This window comes from Erinaceus europaeus, chromosome 23 (assembly GCF_950295315.1).
Source record: "Erinaceus europaeus chromosome 23, mEriEur2.1, whole genome shotgun sequence".
Classification (NCBI taxonomy): Eukaryota; Metazoa; Chordata; class Mammalia; order Eulipotyphla; family Erinaceidae; genus Erinaceus; species Erinaceus europaeus.
Window position 1 is genome coordinate 15,308,483 of NC_080184.1, and position 21,331 is coordinate 15,329,813.

The following is a 21,331-nucleotide window of genomic DNA, read 5'->3' on the forward strand; positions in this document are numbered from 1 at the left end:
GAGCCTGGGGGGCAAGGGGCGGGTCTGTGCTCCCGAGGTGAGAGGTGAGCCGAGAAGGCGCGGGGTCCCCGACGCGCCCCCCAACAGGAGGCGTGGCGATGGCAGGGCCAGGCTGACTTTAATGCCGTGGAGGTCACTGGGCAGGGTGGCTCGAGGCTCCAGAAGGTTCCACGCGGGCAGGGCGGCCAGCGGTCCACAGGCTCAGTAGTAAGGTCGGCGGGGGTTGTTCTGAGGGCACACGGGCAGCTCAGGTCACCTTTGGGGGCGGGAACACGGGGGGACTCCCTGCGGGTCCAGGTGGCGGTGCAGACCCCAGGAGCGTGGGGACCCGAAATGCAGCTGCTCCCCTCCCGGGCACGTACCAGGGGGTTGGGCCGGAAGCGGTACGCCAGCATCATCCGTTTCCGAAAGGCCTCGTACTCGTCGTCCTCCTTGGACAGCTCAGCCGGCCGGTCGATGCCGAAGCCGGCACCGTCCACCGCTGTGGTGCCCCTGGGGGCCGGCCAGGGCGCTCAGTCCAGCCCCATACCCCACCGGGGTCCCAGCCCACCCCTCAGGGACCGTCCCCCCTCCCCGGGGGTCCCCCGGCCGCCCCCTCACTTGCTGACGGGTGCGCGGATGCCCTGGCCCTCGGCGCCCAGCCCCTCGCCCTCCTTCCAGCCCATCTTCACGAGCATCTGGTAGCCGATGTTCTCCACCGTCAGCTTGAACTCCTTGTACTCAGAGTAGTCGGGCTCCCGGCCTTCCTGCAGGGGGGAAGCCGTGGGTCACGGCCCGGCCCCCACCGCGGGCAGACCGACGGACAGACGGACAGCGGGCTCACCTTGAGGGCCCTGAAGGTCTCCATGAACTTCTCGAGCTCATCGGGGGGCAGGAAGTCTCCGATGAAGTGCTTGCCCCGCCCCATCTTGGTCAGCTGCTCCGCCCACTCTGCGGGGGCGGGCACGAGGGTGAGGGCAGCCCCGGCACCGCCCGCCGCCCGCCCAAGGTGCCCCGCGGCCGGGCCTCACCCCGCGTCTTGTCCATCTCCATGCGCCGCAGCTGGTGCTCCCAGGTGCCCAGCTCGCCGTCCACCTCCTCGTCGCTGTCATAGCCGTGCTGGTGCTGCTGCAGCGCCTTCTCCCACAGCAGCTGCATGTCCTGCACGGCCCGCTTGTGCTGCACAATCATGTCGAACATCTGCTGCATCTGCCGGGCGCGGTGAGCGGCGCGGTGAGCGGCGCGGTGAGCGGCCGAGTCCCCAGTGGCCCCCCGCGGTCCCCCCCTCACCTCCTGCTGCTCCTTGAGCTGCTTCTTCTGGGCGTCCGACAGCTCCGTGACGCCCACCAGCCCCACCGGCTTACCCTTCTCGTAGCCGAGCCCCTTGAGGTCCTGGACTGGACGGAGGCAGGCGGGTGGGCATGAGGACACGGCCCCACACCCCCCAGCTCACACAGGAACGCGGGCCCTGGGTGCATGGGCACGGGGTGAAACGCAGAACTGGCCCCCAGGGGAATGCCCGCTGCCCGCCCCTCCCCGTGGGGACAGGCCTGGCCGGGCCGGAGGCTCTGACTGCATCCATCCGGCGAGCTGGGAGCTCAAGCTTGATGCTGGACCCCAGGTGCCAACAGGGGCTCTGCTTCTCCCACAAGTGAGACACAGAAGCAAGGTGGCGGGGAGAGGGGCGAGGGCACAGGGGAGGCAGCGGGGAGAGGGGCGCGGGCACAGGGGAGGCGGGGCTGGGAGGCAGTGGGGAGAGGGGCGAGGGCACAGGGGAGGTGGGCCGAGGGGAGGGCCGGCCACCCACCGGACAGCGGCGAGGGCGTGGCGTCCACACCCCTCTGCACCAGCTCCGCGGGCGGCAGCTCCACCTTGTCCTCCTCCGGGCCCCAGCGGCTCTTGCGTTTCCGCTTCACGGTGGCTGTGGCGGCAGTGGGCATCCCAGGGGCCGCTGCGGAGGCGTCAGAGGCGGGTGCTGGGACGGCGGGCTTCCCCAAGTCCGGCACGGGTGCAGATGCAGGGGTGGCGGGGGCCGGGGCGGGGTGGGCAGCGGTGGGGGGCCTGGCCTTGGCTTTCCGGAATTCCTCCAGCTTCTGGCGGTAGTACTTGTGCGTCTGGCTGTTGGGCTCATACAGAAAACTGCAGAGGAGAGGAGAGGAGAGGAGAGAAGGGAGAGAAGAGGGAGAGGAGACAGAAAGGGAGAGGGAAAGAGGGGAAATTGAGAGGGAGAGGGCAGGGCAGGCGGTGAGTGAGGGCGCGGGGCTCAGGCGGTGTCCTGGAGGACTGTCGCCCACCCCCCCACCCCCCACCCCCTGCAGCAGCCCGGCGGTCCCTCACCTGAATGCCTGGTTCTGCCGGTTGTTCTGCAGGGCGATGGCCTCCACCTCAGGCCCCCCGTCCGCTATGAACCTGGCCAGCGTTTCTGCGAGGTGCCTGGCCTCCGCATCCTCTGGGGGTGAAACTTTAAGCAGGCTGTCAGTACTGAGCTCAACTCACCTCAGCCCACAGCTAACCGGCCGCGTCACGCCCACGGGACGGACTTGGGAGCAATGCAGAGAGAGACAGGCAAGCTCGAGTCAGGAGGGCTGTGTGGGGACGAGGGTGTCACCCCCGGTCACCCCGCCAGGTCACACCCCGCCCGGGCCCACAGCCCCCACAGCAGCAAGCAACAGCCTGCTGAGCACAGAGGGGAAGGCGCCCCCCACCCCCATGGCTGGACAGCTGCCGGCACCCCGGGAACAGAGTAGCCACAGCCATTCCCTTTCCCGGTGTTCCCCCTCAGGTCACAAGCCAAACCCGGGACCCCAGACGGCTGCTCTCAAGTGGAAGTGTCCACACAGCCCTCGGCTCTAGCAGGGGGACAGGGGGAGCCCCCAGGCCCTCCACCCACCTACCTGTCTCAGGGGCTGCCAGCGCCCTTTGCGCCTCTCTGCGAATCTCCGCAACCTTCTTCCTGTAGTAGAGGAACTCCCTGCTGTTCCTGTCCTGCAGAAACCTGGGGGGATAAGAGCTCCTGCTGTTCCTGTCCTGCAGAAACCTGGGGGGGGGGGGTAAGAGCTCCTGCTGTTCCTGTCCTGCAGAAAACTGGGGGGATAAGAGCTCCTGCTGTTCCTGTCCTGCAGAAACCTGGGGGGTAAGAGCTCCTGCTGTTCCTGTCCTGCAGAAACCTGGGGGGGGGGGGGGTAAGAGCTCCTGCTGTTCCTGTCCTGCAGAAACCTGGGGGCCCCCTCGGGATTGGGGTGGGGTGACACTCACGACAGGGCAGTGTTGTCCTTGTCCTCCACAGCCAGCTTTTCCAGCTCGGGGCCTCCCTGCGCCACAAAGCGGGCCAGTTTCTCGATGACCCTGCGGGTCTCGGCTCCCTCTGGGGGTGAAACTTTAAGGAAGCCATCAGTACGGGGTCACTCACACACCCACAGCCAACAGGCTCTCGCTTGCCCGCTTGCTCGCTCTGTGGAGAAGAGGGTGAGAGCAGGGCTCGGTGGCGTCCGTGCTGGGGCGGGGGCTGCTGGGAGGAGGGCCCAACCGGCCCTCAGGAAGGCTCCGCCCCGTCCAGTCCTCCCGCCGGGAGCCTGTGGACAACAGGCTCCTCCAGGGGTGTCATCATGGGCCGGGCCGCCATTCCCTCTGCAGTTGAGGGACAGGCCACTCCGGCTCCTCACACACCTCCTGCCCAGACCTCTGCGCCACTTCCGGAGGCCCTGGTTCAGTGTCCCCAGGCCACAGGGCGGACACACCTGTGGGTCTGTGTGAGCCCTGAATCCGTAGACCACCCCACCCAGGTGCTGCCTGACCCTGTGTCTCTGTTCACATCTTATTTTAATTCCGGGGGGGGGGGGGAGACAGACAGGCACAGAGGAAGGGATGGGAAGAGGAAGAGGAGTAGGGAAAGTCTGGCGCAGTGCTGGGCTCTCCCCAGCAGCACCCAGACCAGTGAGGTCTGGCTTCCCCTCTTACCTTCTCATTAGGTAAAGTCATCAGAGAGAAGGGAGCCAGATGGGGTGCACCTGGCTAAGTGCACACGCTACAGTGCACAAGGACCTAGGTTCAAGCCTGATCCCCACCTGCTGGAGAAAAGCTTCACAAGTGGTGAAGCAAGACTGCAGGTGTTTCCCTCATCCCTCTCAATTTTTCTCGTCTCTATCCAGTAGTAAGTAAAAACATATACTTTTCAGTATTTATTTTACTTCTTTATTCCCTTTTGTTGTCCTTGTTTTTTATTGTTGTAGTTATTATTGTTGTTGTTGTTGTTGGGTAGGACAAAGAGAAATGGAGAGAGGAGGGGAAGACACAGAGGAGAGAAAGACAGACACCTGCTGTCCTGCTTCACCGCCTGGGAAGCGACTCCCCTGCAGGTGGGGAGCCGGGGTTCGAACCGGAATCCTTATGCCGGTCCTTGTGCTTTGTGCCACCTGCGCTTAACCCGCTGCGCTACATCCCGACTCCCAAGTAAAAATATTTTTTAAAAAACTGCTAAAGACAGCAAGGGCGAAGGCCAGCCCCACGTTCTGGCTGGTGCTGGGGGTGTGAGAGTGGGTGGGTGGAGCCCCCACGTTCTGGCTGGTGCTGAGGGGGGGTCTGATTAGGGTGGGTGGAGCCTCCCCCCCCCCAAGTCCTGGCTGAGACAGGAAAGGGAGGCATCGCTGGCCTGCAGCTGGGCCCTGGAGCAAGGCAGAGCAGCCCTCCGGCTGTAGTCAGTGTCAGCACCCACACCACCTGGGCACAGTCGGCACCAGCCCAGACTCTGGGGGCTGTGGGGGCAGCAGGGCTGGTGCCTGAGGCCCTGCCCCTGGGTGGACCCTCCTACCTCTGATCTCCCTGCCCCCTGGGTGGACCCTCCACCTCTGATCTCCCTGCCCCCTGGGTGGACCCTCCACCTCTGATCTCCCTGCCCCTGGGTGGACCCTCCACCTCTGATCTCCCTGCCCCCTGGGTGGACCCTCCACCTCTGATCTCCCTGCCCCCTGGGTGGACCCTCCTACCTCTGATCTCCCTGCCCCGTGGGTGGACCCTCCTACCTCTGATCTCCCTGCCCCGTGGGTGGACCCTCCACCTCTGATCTCCCTGCCCCCTGGGTGGACCCTCCACCTCTGATCTCCCTGCCCCCTGGGTGGACCCTCCACCTCTGATCTCCCTGCCCCCTGGGTGGACCCTCCACCTCTGATCTCCCTGCCCCCTGGGTGGACCCTCCTACCTCTGATCTCCCTGCCCCTGGGTGGGGCTCGCCTGCCCTGGGTCGGGCTGGGGACCTCCTACCTCTGATCTCCAGCCACTGCTCATAGTCTTCTTCCTCGTCCTCGTCGGGCGCCTGGAACACGCTGGGACGGCTGGCCAGGGGCAGCTGCTTGGCGTGCGTATAGCTCTTCACCTGGCCCGGCGGGGCGCACAGGAGGGGGGGGCCGCCTCCCAGCCCTTGGCGGCACTCGAGGAGGGGCGCTGGGGGTGCTGGCGGTTGGGTCTGGGGAGGGGAAGGGCCGTCAAGGGTCAAGGGCTGAGGCGGGCCACCGCGCCCCTACCCGGGAGAGCTGGGGCTCACCGGTGCTGGTCTGAGCCTTCTGCAGCTGGAGGAACTGCTGGAGGAAGCTGCCGTCGTTGGCGAACTTGTTGGGCGCAGGGTTGAGGGGGCTGTGCGGGGGCAGAGGGTGCAGGGGGCTGAGCGGAGGCCCTCGGCAACTCACGAGCTCAGCGCTGTGGACACCGGCTACCCACATGGTGCCCCGCCCACCCCCACCCCCGGGGCAGCAGCCTGGGGCTCTGGACGGAGCTCCGGGCGGGCACGGACAGACTTACTCGCCGGGTGGGCAGGGGCTGTGCGCAGAGCGCCCGGCCCTCCTTGGCTTTCTGCTCCAGCCGGGCTTCGATCTCCCGCTTCTTCTGCGCGATCAGCTCCTCCTGCTGCAGGATGTTCGCAGCTGCTTTTCCCAGATTTGGCAGGCGCCGTCGCAAACCACCGGTTGGCCTTTCCTGGGGAGACGGGTGGGTGGGGGTGGGCACACAACACCCTCAGCTCAGCGCCTCGGGGGTCCCCTCCGGCTGCTCACAGGGCAGGAGCCGCGGCCCACAGACACCCGGTGTGTCCCACCCCTGAGCCGTCAGGGGTCCCGGGACGAGGAGGAGCCTGGCTGCACCAGGTCTGATGGCGTCGGGTGGGCCGAACGCGGGCCTCCCCCTGGGGGACAGGGGGCACACAGACGGGGGCTGCGCGCGCGGCTCAGACGCACACACACACACACACAACCGCCTCACACAGACGCGCGCGCACACACACACACTACCCGCCTCAGACGCGCACACACACAACCGCCACACACACACAACCGCCTCAGACGCGCACACACACACAACTGCCACACACACACACACACAACCGCCTCAGACGCGCGCACACACACACACACAACCGCCACACACACACAACCGCCTCAGACGCGCACACACACACAACTGCCACACACACACACACACTACCGCCTCAGACGCGCACACACACAACCGCCACACACACACAACCGCCTCAGACGCACACACACACACAACCGCCACACACACACACACACACACACACCTCCCGCTGCGGCACTTGCAATCAAACCACATCCTCAAGCGCCAACAGCGGCCCGGGAGGTGGTCCCAGGCCTAGACACCTCGCCTGCAGGCCCAAGGTCCCAGGTTCTGGTCCCACCGCCCTCCCACTGCCCTGCAGAGCCCGGACTGAAGCCGGACCTCAGAGCCTCAGGCGGGAGACTTTGCTGCAGAAGCCCTGTGCTGTCTCCCAGGGTCTACGATGGTCTCTCGTCCACCAGAGCCCAGCTCGCGGCTGGCTGATGGCGGCGTGAAGACTGAAGCTGGGACTCTGGTGCCTCACGTATGGGAGTCTTTGTGTAGCCACTACGTCGTGTCCCCAACCTACACAAACGTCTCTAGAAAAACATTTACCGGGAGTCGGGTGGCGGCGCAGCGGGTTAAGCGCACGTGGCGCCAAGCACAAGGACCCGCGTGAGGATCCTGGTTCGAGCCCCCGGCTCCCGGCCTGCAGGGGAGTCGCTTCCCAGGCGGTGAAGCAGGTCTGCAGGTGTCTGTCTTTCTCTCCCCCTCTGTCTTCCCCTCCTCTCTCCATTGCTCTCTGTCCTAGCCAACAACAACGACATCAATAACAACTATAACAAAACAACAAGGACAACAAAAGGGAATAATGAAAAAAAAGATTTACTGATGGGAGCCAGCGGTAGCGCCGCAGGTTAATAAGCACCATGTTCTAAGGATCCCGGTTCGAGCCCCCGGCTCCCCACCTGCAGGGGAGTCGCTTCCCAGGCGGTGAAGCAGGTCTGCAGGTGTCTGTCTGTCTCTCCCCCTCTCTCCATTTCTCTCTGTCCTGTCCAACAATGACGACATCAGTAACAACAGTGACAACTACAACAATAAAACAAGAAGGGCGACAAAAAGGGAATAAGTAAACGTTAAAAAAGAAAAAAGACTCATGGCGAGAACCCCCCAAGCATCAGTCTACCATGCGGAGCGCCCGGGGTCGACCTGGGGCCGTAGGCTTCAAAGCGCTCACTTCTGCTGTCTACACAGCTCCAAGTCCGGATGAAAAAGAAAAAGGAGACAGTCCACCAGGAGATGGTGCAGGGCGCGTGTGCGCGTGCGTGTACAAAACAGGGTTTACGTCACAGGGCTCTAAATCTGATCTCCAAAATTTCAAGTGCCAAAACAAAGCTGTGGTCTCTTCCCCCGTCTCTCACTGGCTGTAATTAACAGCTGTTTAAGACGGAAATGGGGCGAGGAGGCGGCAGATGCTTCTGTACAGACTCTCCCACCCGAAACTCTGAGGCCCCAGGTTCCATCCCCAGCCCACCATCAGCAAGAGCTCAGCAGGGCTCAGGTAAAAGAAGAAGAAGAAGAATATAAAAGAAAGCAAAGTTAAAAGGTGGACTTAGGGGAGTCGGGCGGAGCAAAATGTGAGGACCAGCAGAAGGATCCTGGTTCGAGCCCCCGGCTCCCCACCTGCAGGGGAGTCGCTTCCCAGGCGGTGAAGCAGGTCTGCAGGTGTCTGTCTTTCTCTCCCCCTCTCTGTCTTCCCCTCCTCTCTCTGTTTCTCTCTGTCCTGTCCAACAACACCAACAACAAGGACAACAATGAAAAACAAAGGCAACAAAAAGGGAAAGTAAATACATAAATAAATAAAAGTGGCCTTAGGTTGGCCCTCTGCGGGACCACCCTGGGGGTCTGGGGGCTCCCAGGAGAAGGAAGCCGGGGCAATGGCGGAGCTCCGGGTGTGTGGGGTCAGCTGTCAGACCCCTGGTTTTACAGAGCCCTGGGGGCAAGCTGGAGCTGGGGGGTGCAGGAGTGCCACTGGGGTCAGGGCAGAGGAGGCACGGGGGGGGATGCTGGGGGTTGGGCAGAGGGCACGGGGGGGGGATGCTGGGGGTCGGCAGAGGGCACGGGGGGGGATGCTGGGGGTCGGGCAGAGGACACGGGGGGGATGCTGGGGGTCGGGCAGAGGGGGGGGGGATGCTGGGGGTCGGCAGAGGACACGGGGGGGGGATGCTGGGGGTCGGGCAGAGGGGGGGGATGCTGGGGGTCGGGCAGAGGGCACGGGGGGGATGCTGGGGGTCGGAAGAGGACACGGGGGGGATGCTGGGGGTCGGTGAGGACACGGGGGGGATGCTGGGGGTCAGGCAGAGGACACGGGGGGGATGCTGGGGGTCGGGCAGAGGACACGGGGGGGATGCTGGGGGTTGGCAGAGGACACGGGGGGGATGCTGGGGGTCGGGCAGAGGACACGGGGGGGATGCTGGGGGTCGGCAGAGGACACGGGGGGGGATGCTGGGGGTCGGGCAGAGGACACGGGGGGGATGCTGGGGGTCGGGCAGAGGGCACGGGGGGGGATGCTGGGGGTCGGGCAGAGGGCACGGGGGGGGGATGCTGGGGGTCGGCAGAGGGCACGGGGGGGGATGCTGGGGGTCGGCAGAGGGCACGGGGGGGATGCTGGGGGTCGGCAGAGGACACGGGGGGATGCTGGGGGTCGGGCAGAGGGCACGGGGGGGATGCTGGGGGTCGGCAGAGGGCACGGGGGGGGATGCTGGGGGTTGGCACAGGACACGGGGGGGATGCTGGGGGTCGGCAGAGGGCACGGGGGGGATGCTGGGGGTCGGGCAGAGGGCACGGGGGGGATGCTGGGGGTCGGGCAGACCTGGAGGGGGGCGGATGCTGGGGGTCGGCAGAGGGCACGGGGGGATGCTGGGGGTCGGGCAGACCTGGAGGGGGGGGGATGCTGGGGGTCGGGCAGAGGGCACGGGGGGGATGCTGGGGGTCGGCAGAGGGCACGGGGGGGGATGCTGGGGGTTGGCACAGGACACGGGGGGGATGCTGGGGGTCGGCAGAGGGCACGGGGGGGATGCTGGGGGTCGGGCAGAGGGCACGGGGGGGATGCTGGGGGTCGGGCAGACCTGGAGGGGGGCGGATGCTGGGGGTCGGCAGAGGGCACGGGGGGATGCTGGGGGTCGGGCAGACCTGGAGGGGGGGGGGATGCTGGGGGTCGGGCAGAGGGCACGGGGGGGGGGGATGCTGGGGGTCGGCAGAGGGCACGGGGGGCGGATGCTGGGGGTCGGGCAGAGGGCACGGGGGGGATGCTGGGGGTCGGCAGAGGGCACGGGGGGGGATGCTGGGGGTCGGGCAGAGGGCACGGGGGGATGCTGGGGGTCGGGCAGAGGGCACGGGGGGGATGCTGGGGGTCGGGCAGAGGGCACGGGGGGGATGCTGGGGGTCGGGCAGAGGGCACGGGGGGGATGCTGGGGGTCGGGCTGACCTGGAGGGGGGCGGATGCTGGGGGTCGGGCAGAGGGCACGGGGGGATGCTGGGGGTCGGGCAGAGGGCACGGGGGGGATGCTGGGGGTCGGCAGAGGGCACGGGGGGGGATGCTGGGGGTCGGGCAGAGGGCACGGGGGGGATGCTGGGGGTCGGCAGAGGGCACGGGGGGGATGCTGGGGGTCGGGCAGAGGGCACGGGGGGGATGCTGGGGGTCGGCAGAGGGCACGGGGGGGATGCTGGGGGTCGGCAGAGGGCACGGGGGGATGCTGAGGGTCGGGCAGAGGACACGGGGGGGATGCTGGGGGTCGGGCAGACCTGGAGGGGAGCGGATGCTGGGGGTCGGCAGAGGGCACGGGGGGGGATGCTGGGGGTCGGGCAGAGGGGGGGGGATGCTGGGGGTCGGGCAGAGGGCACGGGGGGGATGCTGGGGGTCGGCAGAGGGCACGGGGGGGATGCTGGGGGTCGGGCAGACCTGGAGGGGGGGGATGCTGGGGGTCGGGCAGAGGGCACGGGGAGGATGCTGGGGGTCGGGCAGAGGGCACGGGGAGGATGCTGGGGGTCGGGCAGAGGGCACGGGGAGGATGCTGGGGGTCGGGCAGACCTGGAGGGGGGCGGATGCTGGGGGTCGGGCAGAGGGCACGGGGGGGGGGGATGCTGGGGGTCGGCAGAGGGCACGGGGGGGATGCTGGGGGTCGGCAGAGGACACGGGGGGATGCTGGGGGTCGGCAGATGGCACGGGGCGGATGCTGGGGGCCGGGCAGAGGGCACGGGGGGGGGATGCTGGGGGCCGGGCAGAGGACACGGGGGGGATGCTGGGGGTCGGCAGAGGACACGGGGGGATGCTGGGGGTCGGCAGATGGCACGGGGCGGATGCTGGGGGCCGGGCAGAGGGCACGGGGGGGGGATGCTGGGGGCCGGGCAGAGGACACGGGGGGGATGCTGGGGGTCGGGCTGACCTGGAGGGGGGCGGATGCTGGGGGTCGGGCAGAGGGCACGGGGGGGATGCTGGGGGTCGGCAGAGGGCACGGGGGGGATGCTGGGGGTCGGCAGAGGGCACGGGGGGGATGCTGGGGGTCGGCAGAGGGCACGGGGGGGATGCTGGGGGTCGGGCAGACCTGGAGGGGGGCGGATGCTGGGGGTCGGGCAGAGGGCACGGGGGGGGGGATGCTGGGGGTCGGCACAGGACACGGGGGGGATGCTGGGGGTCGGCAGAGGGGGGGGGATGCTGGGGGTTGGGCAGAGGGCACGGGGGCGGATGCTGGGGGTCGGGCAGAGGGCACGGGGGGGATGCTGGGGGTCGGGCAGAGGGCACGGGGGGGATGCTGGGGGTCGGGCAGAGGGCACGGGGGGGATGCTGGGGGTCGGGCTGACCTGGAGGGGGGCGGATGCTGGGGGTCGGGCAGAGGGCACGGGGGGGATGCTGGGGGTCGGCAGAGGGCACGGGGGGGATGCTGGGGGTCGGCAGGGGTCCCGGCTCCCGGAGACGCGGCCCCCTCGGCCCTGGCTGGGCGGCTCGGGCCCCGGCTCGCGCTGGGATCCGTACGCCGCGACCCGCCACGGAGCCCCGGGGAGGAGCGGCCCTGGGGGCGCCCGGCGGCCGAGACGGCGGCGACGACGGCGGCGGGGTCCCCCGCCCCTCCCCGCCCGGCCCGGCCCGGCCCGGCCCGGCCCGGCCCTCAGCCCCCGCGGCGCCTCCGTACCTGCGGCCTCGCGGGGGTCCATCTTGAGCGGCCTCGCTCCCACAATGCCCCGCGCGCGGCGGGCGGGCCTCTTGTAGCGCGCGGGGGCCGCCGGGAGTGGGAGTCCGCGCCGGCCGGCCCCGCCCCCGCCCGCGCGCCGGCCGCGGCCCCGCGAACTACGACTCCCGGCGGCCCCCGCGCGGCGCCCGCGCTTCCGCCTCCGCGGCCCCGAGGGCCAGGCCAGCCGAGATGGCGGCGCAGGCGGCGGCCGCGGCGCAGGCGGCCCAGGCGGCGGCGGCGCAGGCCGAGGCGGCCGAGTCGTGGTACCTGGCGCTGCTGGGCTTCGCCGAGCACTTCCGCACGGCCAGCCCGCCCAAGATCCGGCTGTGCGTGCACTGCCTGCAGGCCGTGTTCCCCTTCAAGCCGCCGCAGCGCATCGAGGCCCGCACGCACCTGCAGCTCGGCTCCGTGCTGTACCACCACACGAAGAACAGCGAGCAGGCGCGCGGCCACCTGGAGAAGGCGGTAGGGCGGGGGACACGGGCGGGACGGGGACACGGGCGGGATGGGGACACGGGGCGGGACGGGGACACGGGGCAGGGGGACACAGGCGGGACGGGGACACGGGCAGGGGGACACGGGCGGGACGGGGACACGGGGCAGGGGGACACAGGCGCGACGGGGACACGGGCAGGGGGACACGGGCGGGACGGGGACACGGGCGGGATGGGGACACGGGGCGGGACGGGGACACGCGGCAGGGGGACACGGGGCGGGACGGGGACACGCGGCAGGGGGACACGGGCGGGACGGGGACACGCCAGGGGGACACGGGCGGGACGGGGACACGGGCAGGGGGACACGGGCGGGATGGGGACACAGGGCGGGACGGGGACACGGGCAGGGGGACACGGGCGGGACGGGGACACGCGGCAGGGGGACACAGGCGGGACGGGGACACGGGCGGGACGGGGACACGCGGCAGGGGGACACGGGCGGGACGGGGACAAGGGGCAGGGGGACACGGGCGGGACGGGGACACGGGGCAGGGGGACACGGGCGGGACGGGGACACGGGGCAGGGGGACACGGGCGGGACGGGGACACGGGGCAGGGGGACACGGGCGGGACGGGGACACGGGGCGGGACGGGGACATGGGGCGGGGGGACACGGGCGGGACGGGGACACGGGGCAGGGGGACACGAGCGGGACGGGGACACGGGCGGGGGACACGGGCGGGACGGGGACACGGGAGGGACGGGGACACGGGGCGGGGGACATGGGCGGGACAGGGACAAGGGGCAGGATGGGGACACGGGCGGGACGGGGACACGGGCGGGACAGGGACGCGGGCGGGATGGGGACACGGGGCAGGGGGACATGGGGCAGGGGATCACGGGGTGGGACAGGGGGACATGGGACGGGGCCGGACAGAGGGATGGGAGACACGGGGCGGGACAGGGGGACTCAGTGCGGAACAGGGATGGGGCGGGGGGTGTGGGACACAGAATGAGACAGGGGGTCGGGGCCGGGACGGGGATCATGGGGGGTGGGGGGACAAGGGGCGGGGCGGGGCATGGGGGACATGGAGACGCTAGATGGTGGGACGTGAGGGGCCGGGGGCAAGGCGAGCAGGTGCAGGCCCCCTGGAGAAGGTGGCGAGGGGACAGGACCCGCCGGGCGGGCGGGAGGGGCGCGCCGACATCCACACCCAGGGACCTGCCCGGACCCCATCTGGCGGGCCGAGTCTCGGTGTCCGCCACGAGAATCAGACTGTGCAGGTGGCAGGGTGTGGGGAGAGCTCGGGGGTCTCGGGCTGGCGGCCGGGGGCAGGCGGCGCTCCCCGTCCGTCCGTCCGTCCGTCCGTCCGTCCCCGCTCGCTCGGTGCTGACCCGGCCCCTTCCCTCGCAGTGGCTGATCTCACAGCAGGTATCCTTGTTCTGCGGGCAGGGTGGGGTGCGGGAGAGGGGGACCCCTGTGGTCTGTGTCGCGGGCGGGTCTGGGGGCCGGGACCGGCCTCTCGCGTGCGCCCCTTGACCGAGCGGCTCAGATCCCGCAGTTCGAGGACGTGAAGTTCGAGGCGGCGAGCCTCCTGTCGGAGCTGTACTGCCAGGAGGTGAGGGCCGGGCGGGCGGGCTGGCGGGCGGGGGTAGGCGGGTGGGCTGCGCAGAGTCCCCAGTGAGCCCCCGCCGCCGCTGCCACCTCCGCCCCCAGAGCTCCGTGGACGCCGCCAAGCCGCTGCTGCGCAAGGCCATCCAGATCTCCCAGCAGACCCCGTACTGGCACTGCCGCCTGCTCTTCCAGCTCGCGGTGAGTGGGGGGCGCACGCCCGGGCTGCCCGACCCGACCCGGACCCGCGCCACCCTCTGCGTCACCGCTTGGTCGCCCGTCTCCCCGCAGCAGCTGCACACGCTGGAGAAGGACCTGGTGTCGGCCTGCGACCTGCTGGGCGTGGGGGCCGAGTACGCCCGCGTGGTGGGGTCCGAGTACACGCGGTGAGCGGCCGCCCTGAGGCTGGGCGGCGGGCAGGTGGCAGCGGGCGCGGGGCCGCGGGACTGACCCACCCTCTCTTCCAGGGCGCTGTTCCTGCTCAGCAAAGGCATGGTGAGCGGGACCCGCGGGGCTGCCCACAGGCTGGTGTGGATGGGGGTCCCTCGTGCCCTCTCCCAGCCAGCTGCCTGCGCCAGGCTCCCTCACCCCCCACCCCTGCTGCCTGCGCCAGGCTCCCTCACCCCCCACCCCTGCTGCCTGCGCCAGGCTCCCTCACCCCCCACCCCTGCCGCCTGCGCCAGGCTCCCTCACCCCCCACCCCTGCCGCCTGCGCCAGGCTCCCTCACCCCCCACCCCTGCCGCCTGCGCCAGGCTCCCTCACCCCCCACCCCTGCCGCCTGCGCCAGGCTCCCTCACCCCCCACCCCTGCCGCCTGCGCCAGGCTCCCTCACCCCCCACCCCTGCCGCCTGCGCCAGGCTCCCTCACCCCCCACCCCTGCCGCCTGCGCCAGGCTCCCTCACCCCACCCCTGCCGCCTGCGCCAGGCTCCCTCACCCCACCCCTGCCGCCTGCGCCAGGCTCCCTCACCCCACCCCTGCCGCCTGGGCCAGGCTCCCTCACCCCCCACCCCTGCTGCCTGCGCCAGGCTCCCTCACCCCCCACCCCTGCTGCCTGCGCCAGGCTCCCTCACCCCCCACCCCTTCTGCCTACAGCCAGGCCTCCCTCATCCCCCACCCCTGCCGCCTGCGCCAGGCTCCCTCACCCCCTACCCCTGCTGCCTGCGGCCAGGCCTCCCTCACCCCACCCCTGCCGCCTGCGGCCAGGCCTCCCTCACCCCACCCCTGCCGCCTGCGCCAGCCTCCCTCACCCCACCCCTGCCGCCTGCGCCAGCCTCCCTCACCCCACCCCTGCTGCCTGCGCCAGGCTCCCTCACCCCACCCCTGCTGCCTGCGCCAGGCTCCCTCACCCCCCACCCCTGCCGCCTGCGCCAGGCTCCCTCACCCCCCACCCCTGCTGCCTGCAGCCAGGCCTCCCTCATCCCCCACCCCTGCTGCCTGTGGCCAGGCCTCCCTCACCCCACCCCTGTCCCAGCTGCCTGCGGCCAGGCCTCCCTCACCCCCCACCTCTGCTCCAGCTGCCTGTGGCTAGGCCTCCCTCACCCCCACCCCTGCCCCAGCTGCCTGCGGCCAGGCTCTCCCTCACCCCTCGCTCCTGCCCCGCCCCTCCCCGCCCCAGCTGCTGCTGATGGAGCGCAAGCTGCAGGAGGTGCACCCCCTGCTGACGCTGTGCGGGCAGATCGTGGAGAGCTGGCAGGGGAACCCCATCCAGAAGGAGGCCCTGCGCGTCTTCTTCCTGGTGCTACAGGTCACCCACTACCTGGACGCTGGGCAGGTGCGGCCTGATTTGCAGCCCGGGCCGGGGGAGGGTGCCGAGGGGCTGGGCCCAGCCTCAAGCGCCCACCCGCTCGCCCGCCCGCCCGCCCGCCGCCACAGGTGAAGAGCGTGAAGCCCTGCCTGAAGCAGCTGCAGCAGTGCATCCAGACCATCTCCACACTGCACGACGACGAGATCCTGCCCAGCAACCCCGCCGACCTCTTCCACTGGCTGCCCAAGGAGCACATGTGCGTGCTGGTCTACCTGGTGAGTGACCCTGTGGGCGGGCGGGCGCGTGGGCGGGCGGGCAGGCGCGCTGCCCCATGCTGCCCCGTGCTGACCCCGCCCCGCCCCTCTGCAGGTGACGGTGATGCACTCCATGCAGGCCGGCTACCTGGAGAAGGCGCAGAAGTACACGGACAAGGCCCTCATGCAGCTAGAGAAGCTCAAGAGTGAGCCACCCGGGGCCCTGCTGGCTCCTCCTAGCCCCACGCCAAGGAGCCACGACGCTCCCCTGGTCCTGCGGGCCCTGGTTCTGCGGGCGTGCAGCGTCTGCACGCGTCCCTGCCACTGCTGTGGCATGCATGACGCCTGGCTGGCCGCGGGGCCGTGCTTTGGGGGGCGAGGGCGAGGGCTAGGCTGAGGAGCGATCTCTGCCCTGTGGTGGGATAGGCTGAGGGGGGTGAAGCGTGCCCAGGTCGGGGCACCATGTGGAGCTGTGGGGTGAGCCGGGCCGGGTGTGGGGTGAGCCGGGCCGGGTGTGGGGTGAGCCGGGCCGGGTGTGGGGCACGGAGTGGGGGAGCAGGCTGGCAGTAGCCCCTCTGTCGCCCGCCCCGCAGTGCTGGACTGCAGCCCCATCCTGTCGTCCTTCCAAGTCATTCTGCTGGAGCACATCATCATGTGCAGGCTGGTCACTGGCCACAAGGCCACCGCGCTGCAGGAGGTGAGGCGGCCACCCTGTGGGTGGCGGGGCGGGGGCCAGGCACAGCACCCCCATGGGGAGGGTCCTGGGGGCTCCCAGCTTCCGGAGGGCCGGGGTCCCAGCTCACGCCCGCCCCCGCAGATCTCGCAGGTCTGCCAGCTGTGCCAGCAGTCCCCCCGGCTCTTCTCCAACCATGCGGCGCAGCTGCACACGCTGCTGGTGAGTTCTGGGAGGGGGGCCCTCGGGCCCGGGGCGACCCCGGGCCTATCTGTCCTCTCCCCGCCCGCAGGGTCTGTACTGTGTATCGGTAAACTGCATGGACAACGCAGAGGCCCAGTTCACTACGGCTCTGCGGGTGAGGAAAAGGGGGCCCCGGACGGGGCCGAGAGGGTCCCCGAGGTTCCCGCCGGCAAAGGCCCCCAGGCCGGGGACTCAGACACCGGCAGACAGGATGGCGGAGGGGTGGAGGGGGGGGCGCCGGGGCCAGAGTGGGGGGGCTCCGAGCATAGAGCTGGGTGGCCCGCAAGCGGGGTCCTGGTCCTGCCCCTTCAGCTCACCAGCCACCAGGAGCTGTGGGCCTTCATCGTCACCAACCTGGCCAGCGTGTACATCCGCGAGGGACACCGCCACCAGGAGGTACTGGCTGCCCTGCCGGGTGCGGGTGGTCTGCGAGGGGGGCCCACCTGTCCCCCGCCCCCAGGAGGCCCAGCAGGCCCCGCCTCGGTGGGCTGGAGGTGGGGGGCCCACCAGGAGGTACTAGCTGCCCCGGCCACACAGCCCGGTGGTCTGGGAGGGGGGTCTGCCTGTCCCCAGCCCACCAGGAGGTACTAGCTGACCTGGGCACAGCCCAGCGGGCCCCAGCTCGGTGTTCTGGGAGGTGGGGCACACACCTGTGCCCGGCCCCTCTATCCTGGGGGGTCCCCAGGCACCCGGCACGAGGACTGAGCGCAGGTCCCCACAGCTCTACAGCCTGCTGGAGAGGATCAACCCTGACCACAGCTTCCCTGTCAGGTGGGGTCCCGCCTGCACCAGCCCTGTCCCACCAGCCGCCCCCAGTTCTTGCCCAGCCCCCCAGTCCTGACACACGCTCCACTGCATCCCCCCCAGCTCCCACTGCCTGCGAGCAGCTGCCTTCTACGTCCGGGGGCTCTTCTCCTTCTTCCAGGGCCGCTACAATGAGGCCAAGTGAGCGGGGGCCGCCCTGAGGGAGTCGAGGGATGGGGTGTCGCCAAGGCCGAGCCCCCAGCCCTGACCGTTCGGCCCTTAGGCGCTTCCTGCGGGAGACCCTGAAGATGTCCAACGCAGAGGACCTGAACCGGCTCACGGCCTGCTCGCTCGTGCTGCTGGGGCACATCTTCTACGTGCTGGGCAACCACAGGGTGCGGCCGGGACCCCGGGGTGCAGGGGGCCAGGGGCCAGGGTGACTCGGTGCGGCCCTGGCCCCAGCCCCTATCCTGTCCACAGGAGAGTAACAACATGGTGGTCCCCGCCATGCAGCTGGCCAGCAAGATCCCCGACATGTCGGTGCAGCTGTGGTCGTCTGCCCTGCTGAGAGGTGAGGGGGGCCCGGCCAGGCCCGAGGGTGCCCCCGTGCGCCATGCGCGGGGTTTGGGTGGCGGCTGCTCTTCCCACCCCAGCGCCCTGCCTGCGTCCCCCTGTGCCCCCAGATCTGAACAAGGCGTGCGGCAACGCCATGGACGCCCACGAGGCCGCCCAGATGCATCAGAACTTCTCGCAGCAGCTGCTGCAGGACCACATCGAGGCCTGCAGCCTCCCCGAGCACAACCTCATCACGGTGAGGGGGCTGGACGGGGGACGGGACGGGATGTTTCAGGATGGGGGGACAGGGACCACATCGAGGCCTGCAGCCTCCCCGAGCACAACCTCATCACGGTGAGGGGCTGGACGGGGACCAGTACCACAGCAGGAGGGCTGGACAGAGACCGGGGGTGTCCTCCCCAGCCCTGCGGGACTCACTGCCCTTTCCCCGCAGTGGACGGACGGCCCGCCCCCTGTGCAGTTCCAGGCCCAGAACGGGCCCAACACCAGCCTGGCCAGTCTGCTCTGAGGCCCCGGCCTGCCCGGCTTCCTCTGCTGCCTCCGGAGCTTCCGGCCACGGGACACTTCCACGCCGGGCAGCTGGTGGCCTGGCTACAGAGGTGCTTCAGAGCCTACACCCTGTGGGCACCTTGTGGAGGGCACTCAGGCCCCCAGCAGCCGGTGGTCAGGGTGTGGGTCCCCGAGAGCCTTCTGTCCGTCCCCCACTGGGGGCCGTCTTCCTGTCCCGCAGCCCAGGCCCATCCGCCACCCGCCCACCTATTTATTGAAGCCTCTCTCAGCCTCTATGTGGCCCCCATGACCGCCCCCGTCCCAGAGTCTCCCTCCGACAGGCCCCGGGAACGGGCCAGGCGAGTGGGTGGGGCTGTCACCCGTAGGCTCTGTGGGGACCCCGGCCGGCTCCCTATCCCTTAGGGTCCGGGGTGTCGGGTGTCCTGTTTTATGGGTTTGTAAATGGTTTTAGCCGCCTGCCAGCCCACAGCCTCCGCTGGTGCTTTTAATCAGGAGAAAGTGAGAAGAGCAAATCGGGTCCCCAGGCGTCTCCAAGATTCAGTAAAATGACTTGCCGAGCCGGGCTCAGCGTCTTTCCTGCAGTCTCTTTCCTGCAGTCTCTCCTCCTTGTGGGCCCAGCTCTGGTCCCCAGCGGGACTGCAATGCCTCCTCCATCCCTGGGTGGGACCCCCAGTGCCCCCTCCATCACCAAGCAGGATCCCCAGTGCCCCTTCCCCAGTGCCCCCTCCATCACCAAGCTGGACCCCCAATGCCCCCTTCATCACCAAGCAGGACCCCCAGTGCCCCCTCCATCACCAAGCAGGACCCCCAGTGCCCCCTCCATCACCAAGCAGGACCCCCAGTGCCCCCTCCATCACCAAGCTGGATCCCCAGTGCCCCCTTCATCACCAAGCAGGATCCCCAGTGCCCCCTCCATCACCAAGCAGGACCCCCAGTGCCCCCTCCATCACCAAGCAGGATCCCCAGTGCCCCCTCCCCAGTGCTCCCTCCATCACCAAGCTGGACCCCCAGTGCCCCCTCCATCACCAAGTTGGACAACCAGTGTCCCCTCCATCCCTGGACGGGACTCCATGCCCCCCACCCCTTAGACAGAGGCAGAAGTCGCAGCAGGGGAGACGCCTGAAGCCCTGTCTGCTTGTGGAGCTTCTCCCTGCAGCTGGGGAGCGGGGACTCGAACCCTGCTCCTTGCGCCCCTCCCTGACCCCCTGACCGCCCTCTGGAACATCCTTGTCCCCCCAGGGGAGTTCTGCCTGACTCCTCTGCTATCTGCTGGGGGTTGTCCTCTGGGTGGACTGGGCTGGAGACCTAACCTACAGTGTGTGTCCTGTCTGCGTGTCCTGTCTGTGTCCATCTGTACCTCTCGTCCCTCTGGAGGGAGTGCTGTGCCCCCTGGTGGCCATGGTGGGCACCGCAGCCCGGCCAAGGAGCCACCTTCCTGCCCCCCATGCAAGCCTTGGGCTGTGTCCCCGGACCCTCGAGTGCTTAGTCCTTCCAGGTGCTCGGTGTCCTGATGCCCAGGTGGCCCCACCTTGCCCCTCATGTCCAGGACAGCCTCCAGACCTGGGTTCTGGGAAGTGTCCAGCTGGGACTGTGGGGGTGGGACAGGGACTCCGCTGGAGGGACTGCAGGGGCGCTGGGGGGGCGGGCCCTAGCAGGGGTGGACAGGGGACCTCCGGGGGTGTCCAGAGGGTGGCTAGGGTAGAAGGTCCGGATCCGGGGCCAAGCAGAGAGGAGCCTCCTGTTAGGCCCCAGGCAGTGCGCATGCCAATAAGGCGTGTTCTCCCGTTAAAGTCTTTCTCTCCTTTTAGCTGTATTTGTAGATTACTTTAAAGAGGGGGTGGTGGTGAGTCAGGGAAATGATGAAATGATTCAAAAAGTCACACCTGGGAAGTCGACAGTAAAGCAGCGGGTTAAGTATACGTGGCGCCAAGCACAAGGACCGGCATTAGGATCCCGGTTCGAGCCCCCGGCTCCCCACCTGCAGGGGAGTCGCTTCCCAGGCGGTGAAGCAGGTCTGCAGGTGTCTGTCTTTCTCTCTCCCTCTCTGTCTTTCCTTCCTCTCTCCATTTCTCTCTGTCCTATCCAACAACAACATCATCAATAACAACAACAATAAAACAAGGGTAGCAAAAGGGAAAATTAAAAAAAATATATATATATATATATCAGATGTTGGTTTGGGGAGACAGCATTATGCAAAGAGATTTTTATGCCTGAGGCTCCAAGGTCCCAGGTTCAATCCCCGGCGCCACCATAAACCAGAGCTGAGCAGTGCTCTGGTCTTTGTAGCTCTCATTTAAAAAAAAAAAAAAATAGGGTGGGGTAGATAGAATAATGGTTATGCAAACACTTTCAAGCCTGAGGCTCCGTCAAGTCCCAGGTTCAATTCCCCACACCACCATAAGCCAGAGCTGAGCAGTGCTCTGGTAAAAAATAAAAATATATCAGATATTGGGCAAGGGTGGCATGACGGTTCTGCAAAGAGACTCTCCTGCCTGAGGCTGCCAAGTCACAGGTTCAACCCCCCACATAAGCCAGAGCTGAGCAGGGTTCTGGGGAGAAGGAAATGGGGAGGGGGCTGGAGAAGTGAGTCAGCAGGAGGAGCTCAGCACCCTGTGCCCAAGGATTCTGGAAAACCCGCAGCATCACAGATGGGTTCTGGCTGTTCTCTCCCTCACATGCAACTCTCCGTGAAGTCAGAAAAGTGGGCCAGGGGGCCGGGCAGTAGCATAGCGGGTTAAGCACATATGGCACAAAGCCCAAGGGTCGGGTCGGCACAGGTACCCTGGATCCAGTCCCCGGCTCCCCACCTGCAGGGGGGTCGCTTCACAGGCGGCGAAGCAGGTGTTTGTCTTTCTCTCCCCCTTCTCCATTTCTCTCTGTCCTGTCCAACAACAAAGACAGCAATAACAGTGGTCCAGGAGATGGTGCAGTGGCTAAGGCACTAGACTCTCAAGCATGAGGTCCTGAGTTCGATCCCCGGCAGCACATGTACCAGAGTGATGGCT

The 21,331-nt window shown here is 68.5% G+C and overlaps 2 protein-coding genes across 4 annotated transcripts; one reads left to right on the forward strand and one right to left on the reverse strand.

Moving 5' to 3' along the window:
* Positions 1-97: 97 nt before the first annotated feature.
* Positions 98-11,600, reverse strand: SUGP1 (SURP and G-patch domain containing 1). Of its 2 annotated transcripts, none has more exons than XM_060181869.1 (14): positions 11,490-11,600; positions 5,770-5,943; positions 5,516-5,604; positions 5,236-5,437; positions 3,235-3,343; positions 2,874-2,974; positions 2,317-2,440; positions 1,787-2,118; positions 1,270-1,376; positions 1,011-1,188; positions 824-930; positions 601-746; positions 363-492; positions 98-228 (listed from the first exon to the last, which is right to left on the reverse strand). In XM_060181869.1, the coding sequence occupies exons 1-14, from the start codon at positions 11,509-11,511 to the stop codon at positions 202-204; spliced, it is 1,848 nt and encodes a 615-aa protein (XP_060037852.1). In that variant the 5' UTR covers positions 11,512-11,600; the 3' UTR covers positions 98-201. The 2 variants fall into 2 exon arrangements, with proteins under 2 accessions (XP_060037852.1, XP_060037851.1); XM_060181868.1 differs by having other exon boundaries at positions 3,235-3,355.
* An 81-nt stretch (positions 11,601-11,681) lies between these two features.
* Positions 11,682-18,467, forward strand: MAU2 (MAU2 sister chromatid cohesion factor). Of its 2 annotated transcripts, none has more exons than XM_060181870.1 (19): positions 11,682-11,993; positions 13,380-13,397; positions 13,519-13,584; positions 13,683-13,778; positions 13,869-13,963; positions 14,045-14,072; positions 15,195-15,350; positions 15,452-15,598; positions 15,693-15,783; positions 16,171-16,274; positions 16,395-16,472; positions 16,543-16,608; positions 16,806-16,889; positions 17,215-17,264; positions 17,361-17,438; positions 17,521-17,632; positions 17,718-17,808; positions 17,921-18,048; positions 18,247-18,467. In XM_060181870.1, the coding sequence occupies exons 1-19, from the start codon at positions 11,718-11,720 to the stop codon at positions 18,319-18,321; spliced, it is 1,839 nt and encodes a 612-aa protein (XP_060037853.1). In that variant the 5' UTR covers positions 11,682-11,717; the 3' UTR covers positions 18,322-18,467. The 2 variants fall into 2 exon arrangements, with proteins under 2 accessions (XP_060037853.1, XP_060037854.1); XM_060181871.1 differs by having other exon boundaries at positions 13,872-13,963.
* Positions 18,468-21,331: the final 2,864 nt, after the last annotated feature.

Coding starts and splice junctions, on each gene's coding strand:
- MAU2 (XM_060181870.1), top strand. CDS start 11,718: ATGGCGGCGCAGGCGGCGGCCGCGGCGCAGGCGGCCCAGGCGGCGGCG. Junction 15,784..16,170: donor GCAGCTAGAGAAGCTCAAGA/GTGAGCCACCCG, acceptor CCCGCCCCGCAG/TGCTGGACTGCAGCCCCATC. Junction 17,265..17,360: donor GACCACAGCTTCCCTGTCAG/GTGGGGTCCCGC, acceptor CATCCCCCCCAG/CTCCCACTGCCTGCGAGCAG.
- SUGP1 (XM_060181868.1), bottom strand. CDS start 11,511: ATGGACCCCCGCGAGGCCGCAG. Junction 5,944..11,489: donor GGACCCCCGCGAGGCCGCAG/GTACGGAGGCGC, acceptor CCGTCTCCCCAG/GAAAGGCCAACCGGTGGTTT. Junction 2,441..2,873: donor GCTGGCAGCCCCTGAGACAG/GTAGGTGGGTGG, acceptor GCCTGCTTAAAG/TTTCACCCCCAGAGGATGCG.